The sequence below is a fragment of the Meriones unguiculatus genome, chromosome 3, assembly GCF_030254825.1.
Source record: "Meriones unguiculatus strain TT.TT164.6M chromosome 3, Bangor_MerUng_6.1, whole genome shotgun sequence".
In the NCBI taxonomy this organism is placed as follows: Eukaryota; Metazoa; Chordata; class Mammalia; order Rodentia; family Muridae; genus Meriones; species Meriones unguiculatus.
Genome location: NC_083351.1, coordinates 36,257,427 through 36,276,563, shown reverse-complemented (window position 1 = coordinate 36,276,563; position 19,137 = coordinate 36,257,427). Strand labels below are relative to the sequence as shown.

The 19,137-nt window shown below is 47.1% G+C and overlaps 1 protein-coding gene across 4 annotated transcripts in view; it reads right to left on the bottom strand.

Annotated features, from left to right (window-relative positions):
• Window positions 1-4,436: 4,436 nt before the first annotated feature.
• Window positions 4,437-19,137, bottom strand: part of LOC110555013 (stimulated by retinoic acid gene 6 protein-like) — a 36,845-nt gene continuing 22,144 nt past the window's right edge. For all 4 annotated transcript variants that reach the window (XM_021647975.2, XM_060379873.1, XM_021647978.2 and 1 more), the window contains 10 exons: window positions 18,323-18,434; window positions 15,990-16,143; window positions 13,178-13,253; window positions 9,900-9,981; window positions 9,650-9,698; window positions 9,251-9,368; window positions 8,154-8,273; window positions 6,798-6,961; window positions 5,685-5,831; window positions 4,437-5,121 (listed from right to left, as the gene is read on the bottom strand). In XM_021647975.2, the coding sequence (XP_021503650.1) occupies window positions 4,973-5,121; window positions 5,685-5,831; window positions 6,798-6,961; window positions 8,154-8,273; window positions 9,251-9,368; window positions 9,650-9,698; window positions 9,900-9,981; window positions 13,178-13,253; window positions 15,990-16,143; window positions 18,323-18,434 (1,171 nt within the window). In that variant the 3' untranslated portion in view covers window positions 4,437-4,972. The remainder of the gene's footprint in view (window positions 5,122-5,684; window positions 5,832-6,797; window positions 6,962-8,153; window positions 8,274-9,250; window positions 9,369-9,649; window positions 9,699-9,899; window positions 9,982-13,177; window positions 13,254-15,989; window positions 16,144-18,322; window positions 18,435-19,137) is intronic.

Here is a 19,137-nt window from a genome sequence, read left to right as displayed (position 1 = left end):
GGATTTTTATAGAAGAAAAACAAAGTGAATTAAATCTGTAAAATAAAATAAATCATAAAAAGAAAAAAATCTGAAAGATGCTGAATAAGGGTACTAGAGAGATAGCTCAGTGGTTAAGTGCACTGTCTGCTCTTCCAAAGGACCCAGGTTCACTTCCCAGCACCCATATGGCAGCTCATGACTGTCTGTACCACCAGTTGCAAAGGATCTGACACCTTCACATTAATACACATAAAATAAAATTAAGTAAGTTTTTTTTTAAAAAAAGAGGCTGAAAGAGATTGAATCTTTTCCAGTTCAAAAGAGGTTGGAGGGCTCAGAATTCAGGGCTTAAGACCTCCCTGGCCAGAATGAGAAACACACCAGACACAATCTAGAACAGTATTCTCAACCCTTTGACAAACCTCTGTGCTCAAAAGTATTTTCACTATGATTCACAACAGTAGCAAAATTACAGTTATGAAGTAGTAATGAAAACAATGTTACGGTTGGGGGTTACCACCTCATGAGGAACTGTGTTAAAGGGTCACAGATTCGGAAGGTTGAGAACCATTGATCTAGAGACCCTCGTATACTGTGGGACGCTCTGCTCATGGTGGCAGAGTCCAGGAACAGGCCTGCTGGCAAAGTCCTTCCCACGCGGATGTCCTAGAGTGAGTGACCTTCCACAGCTGGTCGCAGCATCAGAAACGCAAAGGCTGATGACTAGAAAACACCATTCTCGTTCCTTGACACAGGCGGAGGAAGCAGCAGATGCAAAGCCCTTCAGTCTCATTCTTTGATCCAGGGAGAAATAAAAGAAAGATTGGATTCATTTTAGCTGAGAGAGAGAGAGAGAGAGAGAGAGAGACAGAGAGACAGAGAGACAGAGAGAAAGTGACCCAGGGAAGGGATGAAAACATTTTTTTTTAACAGAACTTTTTGTTTGGTTGGTTGGTTGGTTGGGTGGGTGGGTGGATGGGTGGGTTTTGGTTTTGCTTGTTTGTTTGGAAGGGGTAGGGGGTTTCAGTCTCTGCTCTTTCTTATACCAGGAAAGGCTGCCTGCTTGAGCTTCCACCTCAGACTGTTGTCCTTGCCTGGGAGCTGGCCATGGTGGCACGTGGTCTAGAACAAGCAATGAGATTGAAGCAGTAAGCTAAAATCTCCCAACTAAAGAAAGTCCAGGGGCAGAGGAAACCACTGGTGAATTTTACCTTCAAAGAAGGTAAAATTTTACCTTCAAAGAAGAACTAGTGTCACTCCTTCTCATCAAATTATTTCATCAAACAAAAAAAGTAAAAAACTTTGTTAACCTCTTTTTATGAAGCTGGTATCATCTTGATTCCAAAACCAGAGGAATAAGCAACAAGGTAAGAAAATTTCAGACCAATCTCCCCAATGAACACAGATCCAAAAGTTCTCAAGAAAATACTTTTAAAAAAAAACCAAAAAATATTCACAACTACATCAAAAAGTTCACTCGCTGACCACAATCAAATTGACTTTATTCCAGAGATGCAAGGATGGCTCAAACTAAGTAGATCAATAAATGTTTCAAATTATGTAAATGGACTTAAAGGCTGAAGTCACATGCTCATTTCAGTTATAGAAAATGCTTTTAGCAAAATCCAACATTTCTTCATGTTTTCTAGGTGTCTTCCTCAATTTCTTTCTTCAGTGTTTCAATGTTTTCATTATAGAGTTCTTTCAAGTTTTTGTCTCTTTCCCATTCTAAGGTACTTTAAAAAAAAAGCTTCTATGAATGAAATTCCTTCTGCCTTATTTCTTTCTTAATGTGTTTGTCATTGTTATGTATCAGTGCTACTGATTCCAATGTTAATTTTGTTTTTTTGCCACTTGCTGAAAGTATTTATCACTTCTAAGAGTTTCTGGTGGAGTCTGGTAGATTTGTCTATGGTCCAGTGGATGGTCCCATACCAATGTCAATGGAGGTGACCAGATTCATCAGAGCTACATTTTCTGAACAAAACAAAGCAACAACAGAAAACAACAACAACAAAACCATTGGGCTGATTAGTTTTTATTGCCAACTTGACACAATTTAGAGTCCTGGGAAGAGGAAAGCTCCATCAGGGGATTGCCCAAATCACATTGACCAGTGTCTATGCGTATAAGGTGCTGATGATTGATGCTCCCAGCCCACTGTGGGCAGTGCCACCCCTGGGCAGGTGGTCCCAGGTACTATACAAAAGCAGGCTGAGCATGAGGCAGAAGGAGCAAGCCAGTAAGCTGTGTTCCTCTATGGACTCCGCTTCAGTTTCTGCCTTTGGGTTCCTGTCCCGCTTGAGTTTCTATCCTGACTTCCCACAGTTATATACTTTGACCTGGAAATGTAAATGGATATAAACCTCTTCCTTCTTATGTAGCTTTTGATCAGAATGTTTTATCACGGTGACAGAATACAGACAGGAATGGACATGAAGGTAGGAGGGGAAATGTGTTGGGTGAGTGTCTGGGAGAAAAGGGAAGAGGGAGTGAGGGTGGGTGGAAGATACATACAGACATACATGCACAATCAAGACACATAGATATACATATATGAAACTGTCAAAGAATAAATTGAAATATATTTGAAAGTAAAAACCTTCCTCATTATGAAAAGGATATGCTTACAATTTATTTCTGATTTATGTTACATTTTCAATGCTGTTTTTCATTTCAGTTTGGAGCCGTTTCCATGCTTGGCTCCAGGGACTCGACCTGACTGGGAAACATGAGAGAATGAAAACAATGATAACCAGCCTAGCACATGGACAGAACGCCAGCCGTGTGGTAGTCTGGGCTCTCAGATGGAGAAACCGCAGAGCCTCAGAAGCTTGGCTCGTTTGTTACACAGAGTCGAGCAGAAAGGAGGGGTTATGAATGCAGACAAAGAAGCAGCGTTTTCAGTACCAAGGAAGCAGGGTTAGCTAACCCAGGTAGGAGCAGCCTCTGAAGGGGAGCAGACTTCAGGCCGTAAATACCTGGAGGGAGAAGGCTGTGGTGGACATTTTCTACATACGCTGTCTCAGCCCTCTGAATGTGAGGCGATGGGCTCTGTGTCAACACATATTCACTCAGGACTTCACTTCCTCAGGGCTTCCTCTATCCTCTACAACCCGGGAATGTATCCAGATTGCTGTTCTAACCATTCTTGTGTATCGTGAGCACACACAGCCATTTCTGCTTGGCCTGTAATTAATTCTACAATTGCTGTGTCAGAGTGTGTGTGGTGTCCAATTTAGGATGCTACCAAAGGTTCTGAAAGTGGCAACAGTGTGTGCCTAGTGGTCTGTAGCCTCACCAGCATTTGGTAGTCACTGGATTTTATCCTAACCATTATGTGGTGGCATAATTTAATTTAATTTAATTTAAAATCATGGTTTTAATTTACATTTTCCTGATGAGTTATATAGAACACAGACAGACAAACACACACACACACTCACACACTTGGATCTTTCAATAACATGAGATCTGTATTAGCTCCCTGTTACTGCAACAAAATGCCCGAGATAGTGAATGTATGGAGAGAAAAAGTTTATTTGGGCTCATGTTTTTGGAGGCCCACTCATTTTGTCTTCGAATGAGGCATCATGTCATTCATGGTAGGAATGTCTAGTTAGCAAAAATCCTCATCCAGTTAGCTAAGAAACAAAGAGACCAGGGTCCCGAGATCTCATCCAGTGACTTGAGGACCTCCTAATAGGCACCACTCCTCCACAGGTCTCACACCTCTGCATGGTGCTGTCCCAGGGACCAAGGTCTTAACAGTCCAAGGTCTTAACCTGGGCCTTTGGGAGATATGCACACTCAAGCCACAGAGACAACCAAAGTTGGATCTCTTCCTTTGGGAGGCTGGAGTGTTGGGTACAAGCTTAAAGGTGTCTGTGTGCTCTGAATACCTTTGTTCTCAAGGGGTGTTGGCCCCTTTTGCAAACACAGATATCTGTGAATAGAGAAACACAAACTAATTTGGCCACAGGGCTAGAAAGTGGGGTGTGTGTATGTATGTGTGTGTAAGAGAGAGAGAGACAGAGAGACAGAGAGATTTCCATTTTCTCTGCTTCTAGAAGCAAATTGTTAAAGAGCTATTATAGAGCTTCAGCTGGCACAAGGACCAGCAGGACCAAGTACACACAACAACCAAGTGCAAGCACTCTGAGACTCTGAGTCCTCACAGCACTTGCTCAGGCTCATGGGGGACTTTCAGTGGTCATACTGATTCTGCCCTGAGCCACTTTGGGGCATGACAATTGGGTAGTGCTGGGCTCTGCGTAAGGACAGTGTTCACACACACACCAGCCTGACACTTGTGTCTTTTTGAATGAGCTTCACCACCTTTCAGCACTGAACCCAACATGTGACACAGACACCATCATCAAATGTCCTCCTGCTTTAGGAGGAAGGCCCTGTAGGCCATGGGTAGAAAGTTCACTTCATACTTCTTTTAAAAATTTGTCTTAAAGATTCATGTTTATTATTAGTTTTACTTGTGTGTATATGTGTCTGGCACATTTGTACAGGTGCCTGAAGAGGCCAGAAGAGGGTCAGATCCCTTGCAGCTGGAGTTGCAGACACGTGTGTGAGCTGCCCAATATGGCGGCTGGAAAACGAGTGTGAGTCCTCTACAAGTGCAAGAGAATGCACTTAACCCCCCCGAGCCATCCCCTCTATCCAGCCCCTATCTCATGCTTCTTAATAGGTGACCCCCATGGCTGCCTTCCCACAAATAGTAGAGGTCACTGAGGGGCAAAATTTGTTCCACGGGCATTGCTTTTTATATTGTTTTTCTTTTTTGTCAAGGGATTGAGACAGTCCTGGCTTTAAAGCCTCAGTCTAGATAGTCGTCCCAAAAGTGGCCAGGGCTGTCTATCATGTGCATGAACAGTGCCTGTGTCATCCTGTCCCATTGTAGGGAGTGGCTGCTGGTTAAACTGAACCTCTCTTGAGAGCAGATGGCCTGGCTTTGGAGCAGAAGTTGGTGGTCCCATCAGCACTCTGAGCAGGTCAGTAGAATCTGCATGAACTCTTGGGAACCATGACCTGACTTTGATTTTCTAAGCATAATGAGTTTCGGATTGTTGATCAATGTCTGCAGCAGAAACCACTTCGTTCTGGCCCTGGCTGAGAATCGGGGACCTAGGACAGAATCAGAGTAGAGAGATCAGGGGGTGGGAGCGGGTGTTGCCTCTGCTAGTCTCAAAGACCTTTGGAGCAGATGCAATGCAATGGTGTGGCAGGAGGCCCTGGACTCCGGGGGAATGACAGGTGTGAGGATGTGAGTTATCCCACAGACCTGTGGGGGACACACGTGAGAATGTCTGAGCCCGTTAGGGGCAGGAAGAACTCAGAGACCTTTCTGTAAGCAATAGGGCAAAATCATCAAAACTGAGCTGCACTGTGGAGACAGGATCTGCCGGGTAGCCTCAGATGGTCACTGCCATCCCAAGACAATGAGATACAGAGAGCTGCGCTAGCAGAACTGGGCCTCAGATCTCGGATAGGCAGGCGGCTAAGCTAGTCTGCACGGCAAGGCTATGCACTTGACTAATGGGACCTGTGCCTCCTGAGCAGCCTGGCTCACTGGGATGCAGAGGGAGGGGAGCAGGAAGGGAACCTGGATCCTCTTGGGGATCCCGGGGAATCCATGGGTATCTATTTTCCACTCTGAACCCAGCGCAGGTCCAAGCAGGAGACGTTACCTGCCGATTGGTTCAGGCACCAGTACTTCACCGTCTTCTGCAGCTTCCGATCCCTGTGACTTGTGATCAGAATGTGGCAAAAGCTGACCAGCACAGGGTTGGTGTGATAATGGTCCACAAAGAGCATACCAACCCATGCACAGAAGCCTGAAACCAGGAGAAAGCGGGTCAGGCCGGGTTGTGCCTCCCATCACTGCCCAGTTTATACTTTTTGTGATACGATCGCTATTCTTTTTAATTTGTATTTTTGAGACATAGTCTCCCTATATAGCTTTGGCTTGCCTGGGCATCGTGGTGTGGACCAGGCTGGCCTTGAACTTGCAGAGACAGATCTGCCTGCCTCTGCCTCTCCTGGGCTGGCATAGTGCCAGTCATTGTTTGTCCTGGTGGTCTGAGTTCTTACAGAGTTAAGTAAAGATCTGGGGGGAATTCTTGGAGAGAAATATTCTGCTCTGTACAGTTGATGGAGAACTCAAGGCTTGAAGGGGCTGAGAACAGCCACAAGACAGAGAGGGCATCAGTGCAGATCCTAAAAAGCTGAGGGAAAGTGTGACCAGGCCTGGGGCTAGAAGGGCTAGTTCTGCTTCCTCAGGAATGGACAGCTTTGATTTTAGAGTACATTCCACCAGATACTTTCTTCACTAACTGTTCAAGTAACCATACTAATAATTCTGAGATGTGTTCTCATCTCCAATCTATTTGGAAAGTATGAGTCACCTGTCCCACCCCTCAGCAGCCTATGGAAGGGGCAGGGTTAAATAACTCCCTTCTGACCGCACACCAGAATACACATTTCTTGCATGTGTTCTTTCCCCAAAACTTGGGCTCACCGATTATGATAGCTGGCTGTCTAGTCGGCCCTAAGGATCCCCCATCCCCGACCCTGTCTCCAAATCCCAAGTCCTGGGATGACAAGGTTCTGGAAACCAAACTCAGGTCCTCATGCTTGCACAGCAAGCCCTTTCATGACCGGGCATCTCCTCAGGCCAGGACACATGTGTGTCTATCGCTTGCCTCTATGAGCTCCACCAGAAAACAAGTTCTAAGGCTAAGGCAGCTTCGCAGGGGTGTGAGGCCTGCTCTTCCCCTAAGGAGGTGGCCAGCAGGACTCACCCATGTCTGCACCCTCATAGCCGCTCTGCATGATGCTTCTGTCGATGCGCGCAATCAGCCACGTGCCCAGGAGGCAGCTGATGAGCAGCCTGGAGAGGCAGGCACCCAGCCCCAGCAGCACGTTGTAGAAAAACAGGAAGTAGTTGAAGTTGTGGAATGCTTTCCTGCAGAGAGAAGCAGGCAGGAGGAAGCTCCTCCATCAGGCTAGGCGGCAACACAGCCAGCTCCAGGCATTAAACTCTGCACCTCTGTATCCCAAGCCTATGACCTCTGCTGGGTGGCAGGTGGACCAGTTCTGGAGGGATGCGTGGTCCCCGGTTGGGGTGGGGGCTAGGAAGGGATAAGGAGCCCTGAGCACATCAGAGTGAAAATGCTACTTGTTTTGTGTGACCTTTGTATTCTTGCGTGAGACCTCTTAGAGGACAAGAAAAAATGTGGGGCTACAGGTTTAAGGATGGCAACAAAGCTGTGGTTCACCACCATTGCCATAAGGACCTGCCCCAGCCAGAGCTGTTCCTTTTCCTACAAAATGAAAGTCCCAAAGGACCACCTGACGACAGGGTCCTACTGCCTCAGGACCAGACTGCATCCTAAGTGTCACAGAGCCCTCTGACAGAGGACTTTCTGGTCTTGTCACTCTGTCACTTGGTATCCCCCATTGTGTAACACTGTATGGTGGATATCTGTGTCTCCCCACACACGGAGCTCATGTCTTACTACTTCTATCCATGGTGTGGTAGCTGCCAGCCTGTTCCTCCTCTCCACAGGCAGAAAGTGTAGCACTGCTCTGCTCCCCTTGTCCCCTGCCTCTTCCACCCTCCCAGCCTCTGCTCACCCCTCCTCAGCTCCTTCTTTAGATTCCTCAGGAATCCATGACCTGTACCCATGTGCCAGCCTCTCCGGTGAGCTATGAAGCTCTCAGAGGTGGTGGGTGGAGAATCTAACTCTTTGTCGTCAGTGCTAAAGGTTTCCTCAGTGAACGAATGAATGAGGGAGGACTGTATGTGCTTGGTGGTGCCGTCCATATGTTACATGTTTCATCCTTAAAACAACTCTTTAAGGAACGCAAAATAACTAACCAATGGGGACGCTGAAGGTGACCTGTTTAGGGAGGTCATACAAGGTCGCACGGCTCTCCTACTACCGGAAAAGGTAGTTCTGGATCTCAGGTGCTGTGGCCTCATATCCCATCACTGTGCACAGCATTGTAGCCTCTCACGAAATTCAGCGCCCTCCAGAACCTGCCCACCGCCAAGTGGATGGTCAAAGGAACAGCGCAAGCCCTACATACCCCTCCTCCCTCCTCCCTCCTCCCTCCTCCCTCCTCCCTCCTCCCTCCTCCCTCCTCCCCCTCACCTGTTGTTGAGAGCCAGGGGCTTCTGCTTGTCAGCTGTGCCCAGCTTGGGCTGAAGGAAGACTCTGCCAGCAATCCACACCTGCAGGACCATGAGGCCCACGACAATGGATAGGGTGAGGCTGAAACACAAGACGGGTCCACCCTGAAGCGGTCTATTCTGCTGTTCCAGGCCCTTCTCTGACACACAGAGACAGGGAGACAGAGACACAGAGACACACAGAGCCTGAGAACGCCCACCTAGAAGAGCAGCTGCACAAGCTCTGAGCTTTGGTCTTACCCACTACCAAGAACATGGAGCACACGGGAGAAAAAAAAAAAAACCCACAGCAGGGAGGTGGTCCCCAAGGCCACATGCTGATTCTCTAGCTCCAGGCCATAACCATGGTTCCCATGATGCCCCCTTTTTTGTCAAGAGTGGCAGTCCTAGCCAAGCATGTGCAATCCTTTCATGTTGAAAGTGAAAGCAAAGAATACGCCGAGAAGGCTGCCAGAGAGCACGGGGACGGGACGGGTGCTGCAGGTACAGGTGGGTGCTGCAGGCACAGGCGGCTGCCAGCGAATGTGAAGTCAGGGGGCTCAGAGCAGCAAAGTTTCTGGAGAGTGGGACATGCTGGAATGACATGGATGGTGACTAAAGAGGGCTTGGGCTCCAGCCTGCCCCCTCCCTCAACATAGCTCCAAGCCTTCTAGCACTTGTCCTGGCTGCACCAAACTCCCAGAGCCATTATGAGGAAGAGGTGTGGCAAGCACTCAGCAATCAGCTGCTCGCTGTCTCCAGAGAGCCGAGCGGGGCTCTGAGAAAGGGAGGAATTTTACACCGGGCAACACAGGACATCAGATGACTTATCCATGATTCGGGCCCCTTCCTTCCTGTGCTCCAGCCTCTTATTTCATCCCCCTCCAACTAATTTCCTTGCTGGAAAATGGAATTCTAAGTATCCCATGACGTGATGGGAGAGGAAGCCTATTTAAAACCTAAGATTCCCTCCCTGTGGGATGCTGTGATGACCCATCCCTGGGCCTTCAGAGCCGAGACCATGGACCCTTGGCTGGGTCCTCAGGATAAGTAAGGGGAGGACATTTGCTCAGCACTTACACCCCAAGGCCCAGCCCTTGCAGCATCTCCAGGCCTTGGTGGTGGACGATGGGCAGCACCAGGCCATGCATGAGCATCACGCCACAGAGGCTCTGTACCACATGGACGATGAGGTAGCCTGGAGATGAAACACAAGGATCACTAGGGTTCGGCACGGCCGGCTCCAACTCCTTCCTGCAGGCAGACCTGACCTACGCCCTCTTCCACCAGAGGGCGCTGTTCCTCCGGCTTACCATGATTTCCCTATCTGCCCGCTTACAGGACACTCTGACACCTGTAGTTCAAATGTCAACGCCTCTACAAAGCCCTGAGCTAGCATGGAGGCCCGCTTCCTCCTCTGCTAAGCAAAGACAGCCAGTGAGATGAGGGCAATGGCATGGGTCACGGTGTGGTACTTACCCCAAAGGATGTAGGCTATTTGCCAGCCAGAGTACCTTGCAATGGCCACCTGAGAGTCAGAGGCGCAGAATGGAGGAGTAAACGTCAGAGCAGAAGGAGAGCGTCTTTCCCCTGAAGCCTTGCACCCAAGGCCCCCATCTCGAGGGTGACCCGTCAACCAAAGCAGGTTGGTCACATGGCTGCAGGTTCATCTCTGCTCCCGCTGCCCTGCTGCCCTGTCAGGTATGGCTCAGTGCCCCGGCACGCTCACCACGCTCGCCTCTGAGGAGGGACTGCGGAACTTCTGGGGGAGGAACTGTTTGTCTCCAGCCCACAGCCTCTTCATGTGCTTTCTGGGGAAGAGGAAAAGCAGGGGACATTCATAATCGTGGTCCTTTCTGCAGGGTCCGTGCTCAACGGAAAGGCCCATGGAGGCCTGAGGGTATCAACTGCAGCTCCTGGCAAAGTTCTCATTTCCCTTCGACGTCTTCAAGAATACTACAGTTTATAAAAACAATACATATTGATCAATTCACGGTGGCAATTGAATCTGATAAATTAGATTACATATGTCTTTTTCTCATTCTGCTTTCGGTACTTCTTGTTCCGTCACTGTGAATGCATAGGATTTAATATTTTTAAGACTGTTAACACCAGGAAGCTGATTTTGTTGCTAGCTTAACCTTATAGCAACATGATGAAAAAAAAAATCAAAGACAGGCAAGATGGCTCAGCAGGTGAAAGCACTTGATGCAAAGCCTAATGGCCTGAGTTCAACCCCCAGGACTCACACGGTAGGAGAGAATTAATTTTCTCTCACAAGTTGTCTTCTGACCTCCACACATGCCACGGCACAAGCACCCACACAAACACATCATGCACACGCCCACACATACAATACTAATAATAAATACATATTTGTTGTTTTGTTTTATTTTGGGGAATATATTGTTTGTTTGTTTGTTTGTTTGTTTGTTTTGAGACAGTGTCCCTAAACATAGTTCTGAATGTCCTAGAATTCACTATGTAGACCAGGCTGGTCTCAAACTCACAGATCTGCCTGCCTCTACCTCCTGAGTGCTGCGATTAAAGGCATGCGACACCATGCCTGGCCTAATATATTTTTAAACAGAAAATAACCTAAAGGAGCAAAAGCCCCTCACAGAACCCCACCTCCTCCACTTCCTTTCCCACACCCCTGTCCAGTTCCTGACCTATGTGTGAAGGCTGGCATAATGTTCTTGTGAACTGTGTACAGTTTATGCTTGTTCATTCAAATGCTGATTTCTCTACCCCACTACCTGGTTTCAATCCAGATACTGCATTGTGGTGTTTATTCCAAGCATCTCCTGTCCCAAGTTTGTGTAGACATGCCACCATCTGTTCCCTGGATTGTCAATAAAAGCCAACCAGCCAATGCTGAGTAATACAGAGAATAGGGTGGGACATCCTGGTCCGGTGAGGGGAAGAGAAAGGACAGAAAGTGCAGGATGGATCCATGAGGAGAGACCCAGAAAACATCAGGAGAAATGAACAGGGCCTAGAATGTAACTAAAAAGCAAGTATAGTGTGAGAGATCTGAACGGGAAAAAGCTATACTAGCTTGGAGGTTTAGAAGGGTTAGGTTTAGGAGGTTTAATGCGCAGCATTGTGCTCTGAGCTAATTAAGTAAATTCTAGTCTCTCTGTGTGGTTCTTTGGCTTTATAGTTGGTTAGGGAGTAACTGCTGCTCTACTAAAAAATATAAATCAATATTAAATATTAATAACCTTTCAACAGTCAGGTTGGAGGTTTCCTGTACCTAGGCCACACTCACATCTGTGGATTACTGTTTTTTGAACATTTTGTGTTCAATCTCCAGTATTTTTCCTGGCTGGATTCTACTCTTCGTGATCACTAAACTGTGAATTCTTAGAATGAGAGAGAAAATGTGTCTCTTGGTCCCAACTCCCAGGGATTGGGATTCTCTGAGTAGACTCTCTCCTTCCTCCCTTCCCCACCCATCCCTTAGTCTCAGCCACCAACACCCCAGGCACTCTCTCCTGGAAACCCACTGGCCATGCCAACCAGGAGTCAAATCCTCATGGCAGACCCAGGTTTCCTCCCTCCTGTTGACACTCTCAGCCTCTGCCATTCTATCCTACCCAGATTCCTTATGCCCAACGCCTAGAAACAAGTTCTACTCCAGCTCCCAAGTCACACCTGGCAGGGACCCACAAGCACTCCCTATCAGGCAACCCTAACCCACTACATGTTCCTAAGATCCAGAAAGGACAACAGAAGCCAAGGAAGGAAACCCCACCTAGTAAAGACAAGACAAGACACTAAGACATGGAATTACAACAATCCCCAGCCCAGGTGCCTAGATGCCAGCATAAACACACACATAGCAGCAGCAAGGACAATATGTCTCCACTCGGTCCAGCAACCCTGCTACAAAAGACTGTGAGAAATGCAATACTGTTGAAAGGACTTCAAAATGGCTTTTATGAATACAATCAAAGACCTTAAGGAGGATTTGAATAAATCCATTAATGAAATCCATGAAAACACAAATAGTGGAATGAAATGAGGAAAACTGCTCAAGACATGAAAGAGAAAACAGTCAATAAAGAAAAGCCAAACCAAGGAAAAACTGGAAATGAAAAATATAGGAACCTCGGAAGCAATCTTCAGCAACAGAATTCAAAAGAAGGAAGAAAATCTCAGGTACTGAACACAAAATAGAAGACCATGGTCAAATGGCATTAGTGTTAAAGGTTAAATCTCAAATTTTCAAGTCACAAAATATCCAGGAAACCTGGGACACCATGAAAAACAAAAACAAAACAAACAAACAAACAAACAAAAAAACAAACTAAGAATAATAGGCATAGAGGAAGAAAAAAACCCAGATCAAAAAGCACAGAGAATATTTTCAATAAAAATCACAGAAGAAAAATTCCCTAACCCAAAGAAGGAAGTGCTATCAAGGTACAAGTATACAGACACAAAGAAAGCTGGAGAGAAAGAGACAGACAGAGAGACAGAGACAGAGACGGAGAGACAGACATGCAGAGAAAGAACACAAGCATGTGTCCTCTTCCTGCACTGCTGTTCTTGAGGTAGCTGCTCCTAGGCCTCTTGACCTCACCTCCGCCAATGTTTCCCTGAGCTAGACTTCCTTGCTGGGAGCCTGGTGTTATCAGTTCTGAAAAGCGGGGCAGATCTGACACCCAACAATGAAGCAGAACACACAAGAAATACCAAGGTCGCTGGGTCTCAGGAGGATTTGCCCCTCTGCTCAGTGCTTGAGCATGCTGTTTAATCTTGTTGAGTCTCCACTTTGCCGCCTGTAAACACTTGAGAGGAAAATATTCACTTCCCAAGGTTGGAGTGAAGCTGGGATGATGTTCAACCTGATGGTTACGCTTATATTATTCTCAACAAAAGTTGTGCTTGACCACACTTGATCTTGTGCTCACTCCCTAGTGCCACGCTAAGTCTGGGTGAAGTTGCCGAGCCTATTTTTGGCTGAAGTCATACAAATGGCTCCTATGACTCTCTTACCTGTAGCAGACCAAAATGTGGAAGAGATAGCTGACACACGTGAGGGAGGCAGGAACAATGGTCACCACCCAGGCTCCTGGAATGTGAAGGGTGACATGAGAGGGCTCAGAAAACACGCCTGAAGTGGAGCTGCAGAGCACAGATCCTCATCGGGGAGATCTAAGCAAACCGGTTACACTCCTTTACCTCGGTCTCTGTGGGTCAGCCTGTGCCCAGTTTAGCCACATACATCCTTGGTAGAGTTGATTTCCCGCACGGCCATCTGAAAGCTTTGATAGTAAAATGTTCTAACTGCACTCAATTGATGTCTGGAAAGCTATGCATGAGCTACATCATCAAGAGGCCCCGTCCATGGAAAATACCATAATGACTGACTTCTAATGGCAACTTTTGGGGAGGGGATGGAGTGGGGGTCCACCGGTCACAGAGCAGCTGTTATCAAGAGGTTGTAGCCTCCTTCTTTCAGCAGGTTTTGTTATTTAGATGTGTCTTGGTTACTTTTCTGTTACTGTAACAAAATACCCTGGCGAGGCAGTTTAAGGAAGAGAGGGTTTACTTTGACTTACAGTTCTAAGGTACGACAGTCATGGTGGGGAAGTCATGGTGCCATTTGGTGGCATGAATTTGAGGCAGCTGGTCACATTTCATTGTGGCCAGGAAGCAGAGGGAGATGAAAGCTGGCACTTGGCAACCCTTCTCCTTTTTATTCAGTCTGGGACCTGGCTTATAATATTATCCCATCCACATTTAGGGTGAGTCTTCCTACCTCAGGTAACCTAACAAAGCAGCTCCCTTGCTGCCATGCCCATAGGCTCCTTTCCCAGATGGTTCTAGACCTTGCTAAGTTGACAATCAGTACAAACCATCATGGGCTCTACTTGGCTTTCAGAAACACTCTGAGTGCTCATGAGAGAGGGGTATGGAAACAGGGAGAAGGGTTAGTCATTGGGCTTAGAGCTTCTATGGAGCTGGCTCTCATTACTTGAGGAGCACCATTTGACAAACGCTCAGCAAACTAGGAAGAGCAGAGAATTTCCTCAGCTTGTCAGTCAAAGGGCTTCTACTAACAAGCCACGCGGGACATTATTCTTCAGGGTGAAGGGCTGAAAGCACTCACCTCAACCTGTAAATCAAGAAAAAGCGGTGTCCACTCTCACCAGTTCTACTGGAACTGTAAAGAAGGCTCTGACCCAAGCAAGCAGACAAGAAAAGGAAAGTAAGAGATGGGGCATGTCCTGGACTCCCAGAACCCCGAAGTGGGAGATAGAGGCAGGAGCATTGGAAATTCAAAATCAGTCATTACATTTGGTTCAAGGCTCTCCTATGCTACCTGAGACCTTGCCTCAAAGCAACAACAAATGTCCAGAACAGAGGCGGAAGTGGAGACTGCCACGAGTAAGATTAAGAAGGAGTGTTATGGAGCTGAAGCGAGAGCTCAGCCATTGAAGACTAAGGCTCACAACCAGAAGAATGGGCGTCCCTGGACTGGAGGGAGGGCTCCACAGTTCAGAGCTCTAATTGCTCTTGTAGAGGACCTGGGATCAGTTTCTAGTCCTCATGGTCACTCAAAATCATCCTAATTCAAGTTCTAGAAGATCTGAGACCCTCTTGAGACTCTGAGAGCACCAGCACATAGGTGCATACACACCTAAAGTAAAAATAAACAAATCTTTAAAAAGAAAAAGAATGGGTGTACTAAAATTTCAATATAATGTACTCTTTGGGTGTAGAGCTCAAGGACTCGTCACTGAACATGTCTACACTGAAGACCCTTAAAATGTTCACAGGCCACAGTGAAGCAGTGTGGAAGGATCAGCTGTTGCCTCAGTGTTCACTCACAAGGTAGCTTTCTGTGACCACGGAGCTATAAGTAAGCAGTTCATACCAAAGATGTCCTCTTCTGGCTTTGATGGGAAGAAAATCACTTGTAACAGGTGTCTTAGGACTTGCAGTGGTTCTCAGCTTTCCTAATGCTGTGACCCTTTAATACAGTTCCTCATGTTGTGGTGACCCCCAACCAGAAAATTATTTTGTTGATACTTCATCACTGTAATTTTGCTTCTGTTGTGAATTGTAATGTAAATGCAGAATGTCTCATGATGCCCAAAGGGGTCGTGACCCCACAGCTTGAGAACCACTGACTTAAGGGATTGTGGTAAGGGATTGTTCCCCAGAGGGTCAGATGTTGGAATTCTTGGTGCCCACTTGGTGGCGCTGTTTGGGAAGTTTAGGAGAGGAGGCCTTGTTGGAGGAGGTATGTCACGGCAGGCTGATTTTGAAAGTTTAAAGGCTCTTGCTCGTAATGCAAGATGGGAACTCAGCTTCTGCCCCAGTGGCCCTGCTGTTTGCTACCTTCCTGCCACAATGCACCATAAACCCACACCAACCCTTATATAAGTTGCCTTGGTCAGGGTGCCTCCGTGGATAGACCTGCCCGTGCTTGGTCTGTTTAAATAGAGAGAGGGAACTGAGCCCAGAATGCACCTGCCTCTTCTCTCCTGACTGTGGGTATGATGTGACCCACTGCTTCACGCTCCTGCCATTTTGATTTCCCTCTAGGACAGCCTGTGCCTGGAACTGCAGACCAGAATAAACTTTCTCCCTTAAGTCGTGTTTATAGCTTATCACCACAACAGGATAGGAAACTAAAACAACTAAAAAATCTGAAATGTCTATGGGCAGCTTCAGTTCAGCCTTATCTCTCTGTCCTAGTGGACCAGAGAGGCACAACCCAACTCTAACACAGAAGAAAGCCAGGCACCAGAGTCAAGCAATTCGAATGGGAGTGGATGATGGGAGTGGATGGTTTTACCTTTAGTGACGCTGATCAGTTCCTTCACCTGTAGGATGACTGGGGTCAAGGGCCCCGTCTCATTCATGTGGATGAGGTAGCTCTGCAGCTTGTCTTCAAACACATCCAGCTTGTCTCTCACATGCAGAAACACACAGAACTCAATGACGATGAACTGGAGATGTAGAGCACAGGCGTCAAGGTCCCCTGAGACAGGCTCTTTAGAGCTGGGGCCAGCCTTTTCCAGGTAGCCAAAAACTCTTAAAACCGACCACGTGCAAGCTCGTTCTTCAACCATAATGACTCAAAGAATACTTGAAAGATAATCTAATCTGGTGATGGATGGTTACCCCAGGGGCCATACCAGACACACACACACACACACACACACACACACACACACACACACGGCCCCTTTCACTGATCTAAACAGGAGCTAAACTGGAGAAGGTATTCCTCATGATAGCACGCTTGCCCGTTGTCCTGTCTGCCAACCAACACACTTTGCTTCTCTGGTTCCCACCACCTTCTTTCTCCAACATGCAAATCATGTTCATTTCTGAGAGTTCCAGAGTAAGTCGCTGAACTCCAGAACACTGGCCCCATCTCCTTTTCTCTCCTTGAATGGCAGAGTTCTCCTTCCACGTCTTATTCCTTCTATTGGCTCCACAGCTTCTCCCCAGCTAGGACTACGCTGAATCGTCTTCCTGCCCTCTCCTAGCTCTTAAGACAGGGCTTAGTCACAGGAGGTGTTCAATGAATTCTTTTTTAAAATAAATTCTTAAGCCACATCATAACACCAAGTGAGTTATTCAATGCTGCAGAGAACTTCGGTTGTCCTTTCAAATCCCTCTTCTTGGGGCTGGGGGCAGGGTGGCTCAGTGGATTAAATGCTTGCACAGCAAGCATGGAGACCTGAATTTGATCCCAGCATCCACATTAAAAGTACAACATGGTGGCACATGCTTGTAACCCCAGAGCCAGGAAGGCACCTGATGTCAAACTCTGGCCTCCACATATGCTTGAGCACATGCATGTACACATGCGCACATACACACACACACACACACACACACGCAAAAAAAAAAATTGGTGACTCTTGAGGAGCAATAACCAAGTTTGATTGTTGTCCTCTATGCATGGGGACACACGCACACAGGTATTTATACAACCAGGTACACTAAAGTAATTAATTAAAAAATCATTCTCCCCTCTTTGGTCACACATTCCCCAGCCCTCTCTTTAGGTGTGGCCACAGGACCCTGTTTGGACAATGGACAAGAAGCAGAAGGATAGGTGCTACTTCTACACCTAGTCTAGAAAAGCCTTTTGCAAGCATCTTGCTATTTTCCCTTCTGCTCTTGACTGGGTGGCCATGAAGTCCTAGGAACGCGGAGGCACACGATAGAGGATGCTGGGTGTCGGAGTGACTGCAAAGGGAGCTGCCTTTCCTACCTGCGCATATCCTCAGCCACTGGCATCTAGAAAGGCATTGATACTTCCCTATAATCTAGTTAATGCATTCCTTCAAAACCTTAACAACAAACGGACTCTAAAGAAACGTCATCTTCCTGCCTTAAAAACAAGCAAAGATAACTAGGCATTACTGTTTGTATTCTGCATATTGTAGCTGCCTTTAACTCAGCCATTTTATTTCCCATGACTTAGGGTAGGTACAACGTTTTGATTTTATATCTAATAAAACATGGAAGTGAGACTTATATAAACGCTGAAAAGAAGAAAATGAGAGATATTTCAGTTTTGATCCATACTGTAAATCAATTCTACATTTTCACTTTTGTCTTTAGTTCATCGAAATTATTTTTGAGAGAATCAATTACCTGCCAGGCAGTGGTGGTGGATGCCTTTAATCCCAGCACTCAGGAGACAGAGGCAGGTGGATCGCTGTGAGTTCAGTGAGGTCAGCCTGGCCTACCGAGTGAGTTCCAGGACAGCCAGGGCTACACAAAGAAACCCAGTTAGTCAGTGCTAAATGCCATCACATAGATTTTGTTTTGTTTTGTTGAGACATGCTCTCATTATGTAGCACCGGCCAGCCTGGAACTGTATGGAATGGATTAACCTTGAGCTAACAGACACCCACCTCTGTATGGGGTTAAAGGTGTACCCACCACCAGTTTTATTTGTACTGGGTTACTCTCCTGTGGGTGTCACCACATAGGTAAGGGGTCCTCGAAGGTCAAATCACTGAAGCATGGTACTTCCTTAACTCACCACATTTACATTCTGACCCAAGCTTTAGGTACACACAGCTTGGCCCAGGGACTCGGTGACCCCAGTCTGAACACTGCTCTGGTTACAAAACAGGAGAGGATTTTCATGGAGCTACTTACAAGGTACAGACAGATGAATGCCAGTACAGAGGTCCCGATCATCCTGCTGGGGAACTGGAAGCAAGGGTCCCACTCATACACTCTGGTTTGAAACCAAGACTTCTCTCTTTCTCTGTGAATGAACGATCACACACATAAAAAAAATATACTAATAATAATGTTGGTGGTCAAACAGCTTCTTACTTCTCCCTCATCCTTAAAAACAAAGACTGGAATTTAAGGGGGGGGCAACAGTTCTCAAAAACAAACAACAGAAACTCCAACTTCTCTTGCAGCTAAGAGTCTCTGACTAGGTTCTGCCCCCCCCACCCCCGTGTGTGACGCAGGACTGTGTGTGATGAGGGGTGACTCCCAGGTGGAGCTGAGACAGACACGAGCCCCTTTCACTCTGCCTTGTTTTCTGCTGTCCTCAGAAATGCGGACTAGTGGCTGGGCCAGGCTGGAGTTCCAGCAGCCACGCTGTACCATGAGGCAAAACTGAGGAGGGGAGGCACACGCTAAGGTGCTGGAACAGAAAGGCAGGCAGCGTGTGAGCTGGCGTCATGGGTAGTCTAGGGTCGCTGTGGACTGCTCACCTCCAGAGTCCTTGTATGTGAGAAAGTCATACACCTGGGTCTTGATTCAAATGTTTTGACATGGGTCTCCTAAGCTAACTCTGTGGGAACTTTGCCATCTGGGACGAGATACCTCCCTTCTCTGGGATCTAACCAGTAAGCATGGCGGCTGAGGCAGAGGTGGGCTGGGCTGGACCATCTCAGAAGCTCTGGTGGGAAGCTAACCATCCCTACCCCGGGTCTTACTAGTTAGGTAAGGCT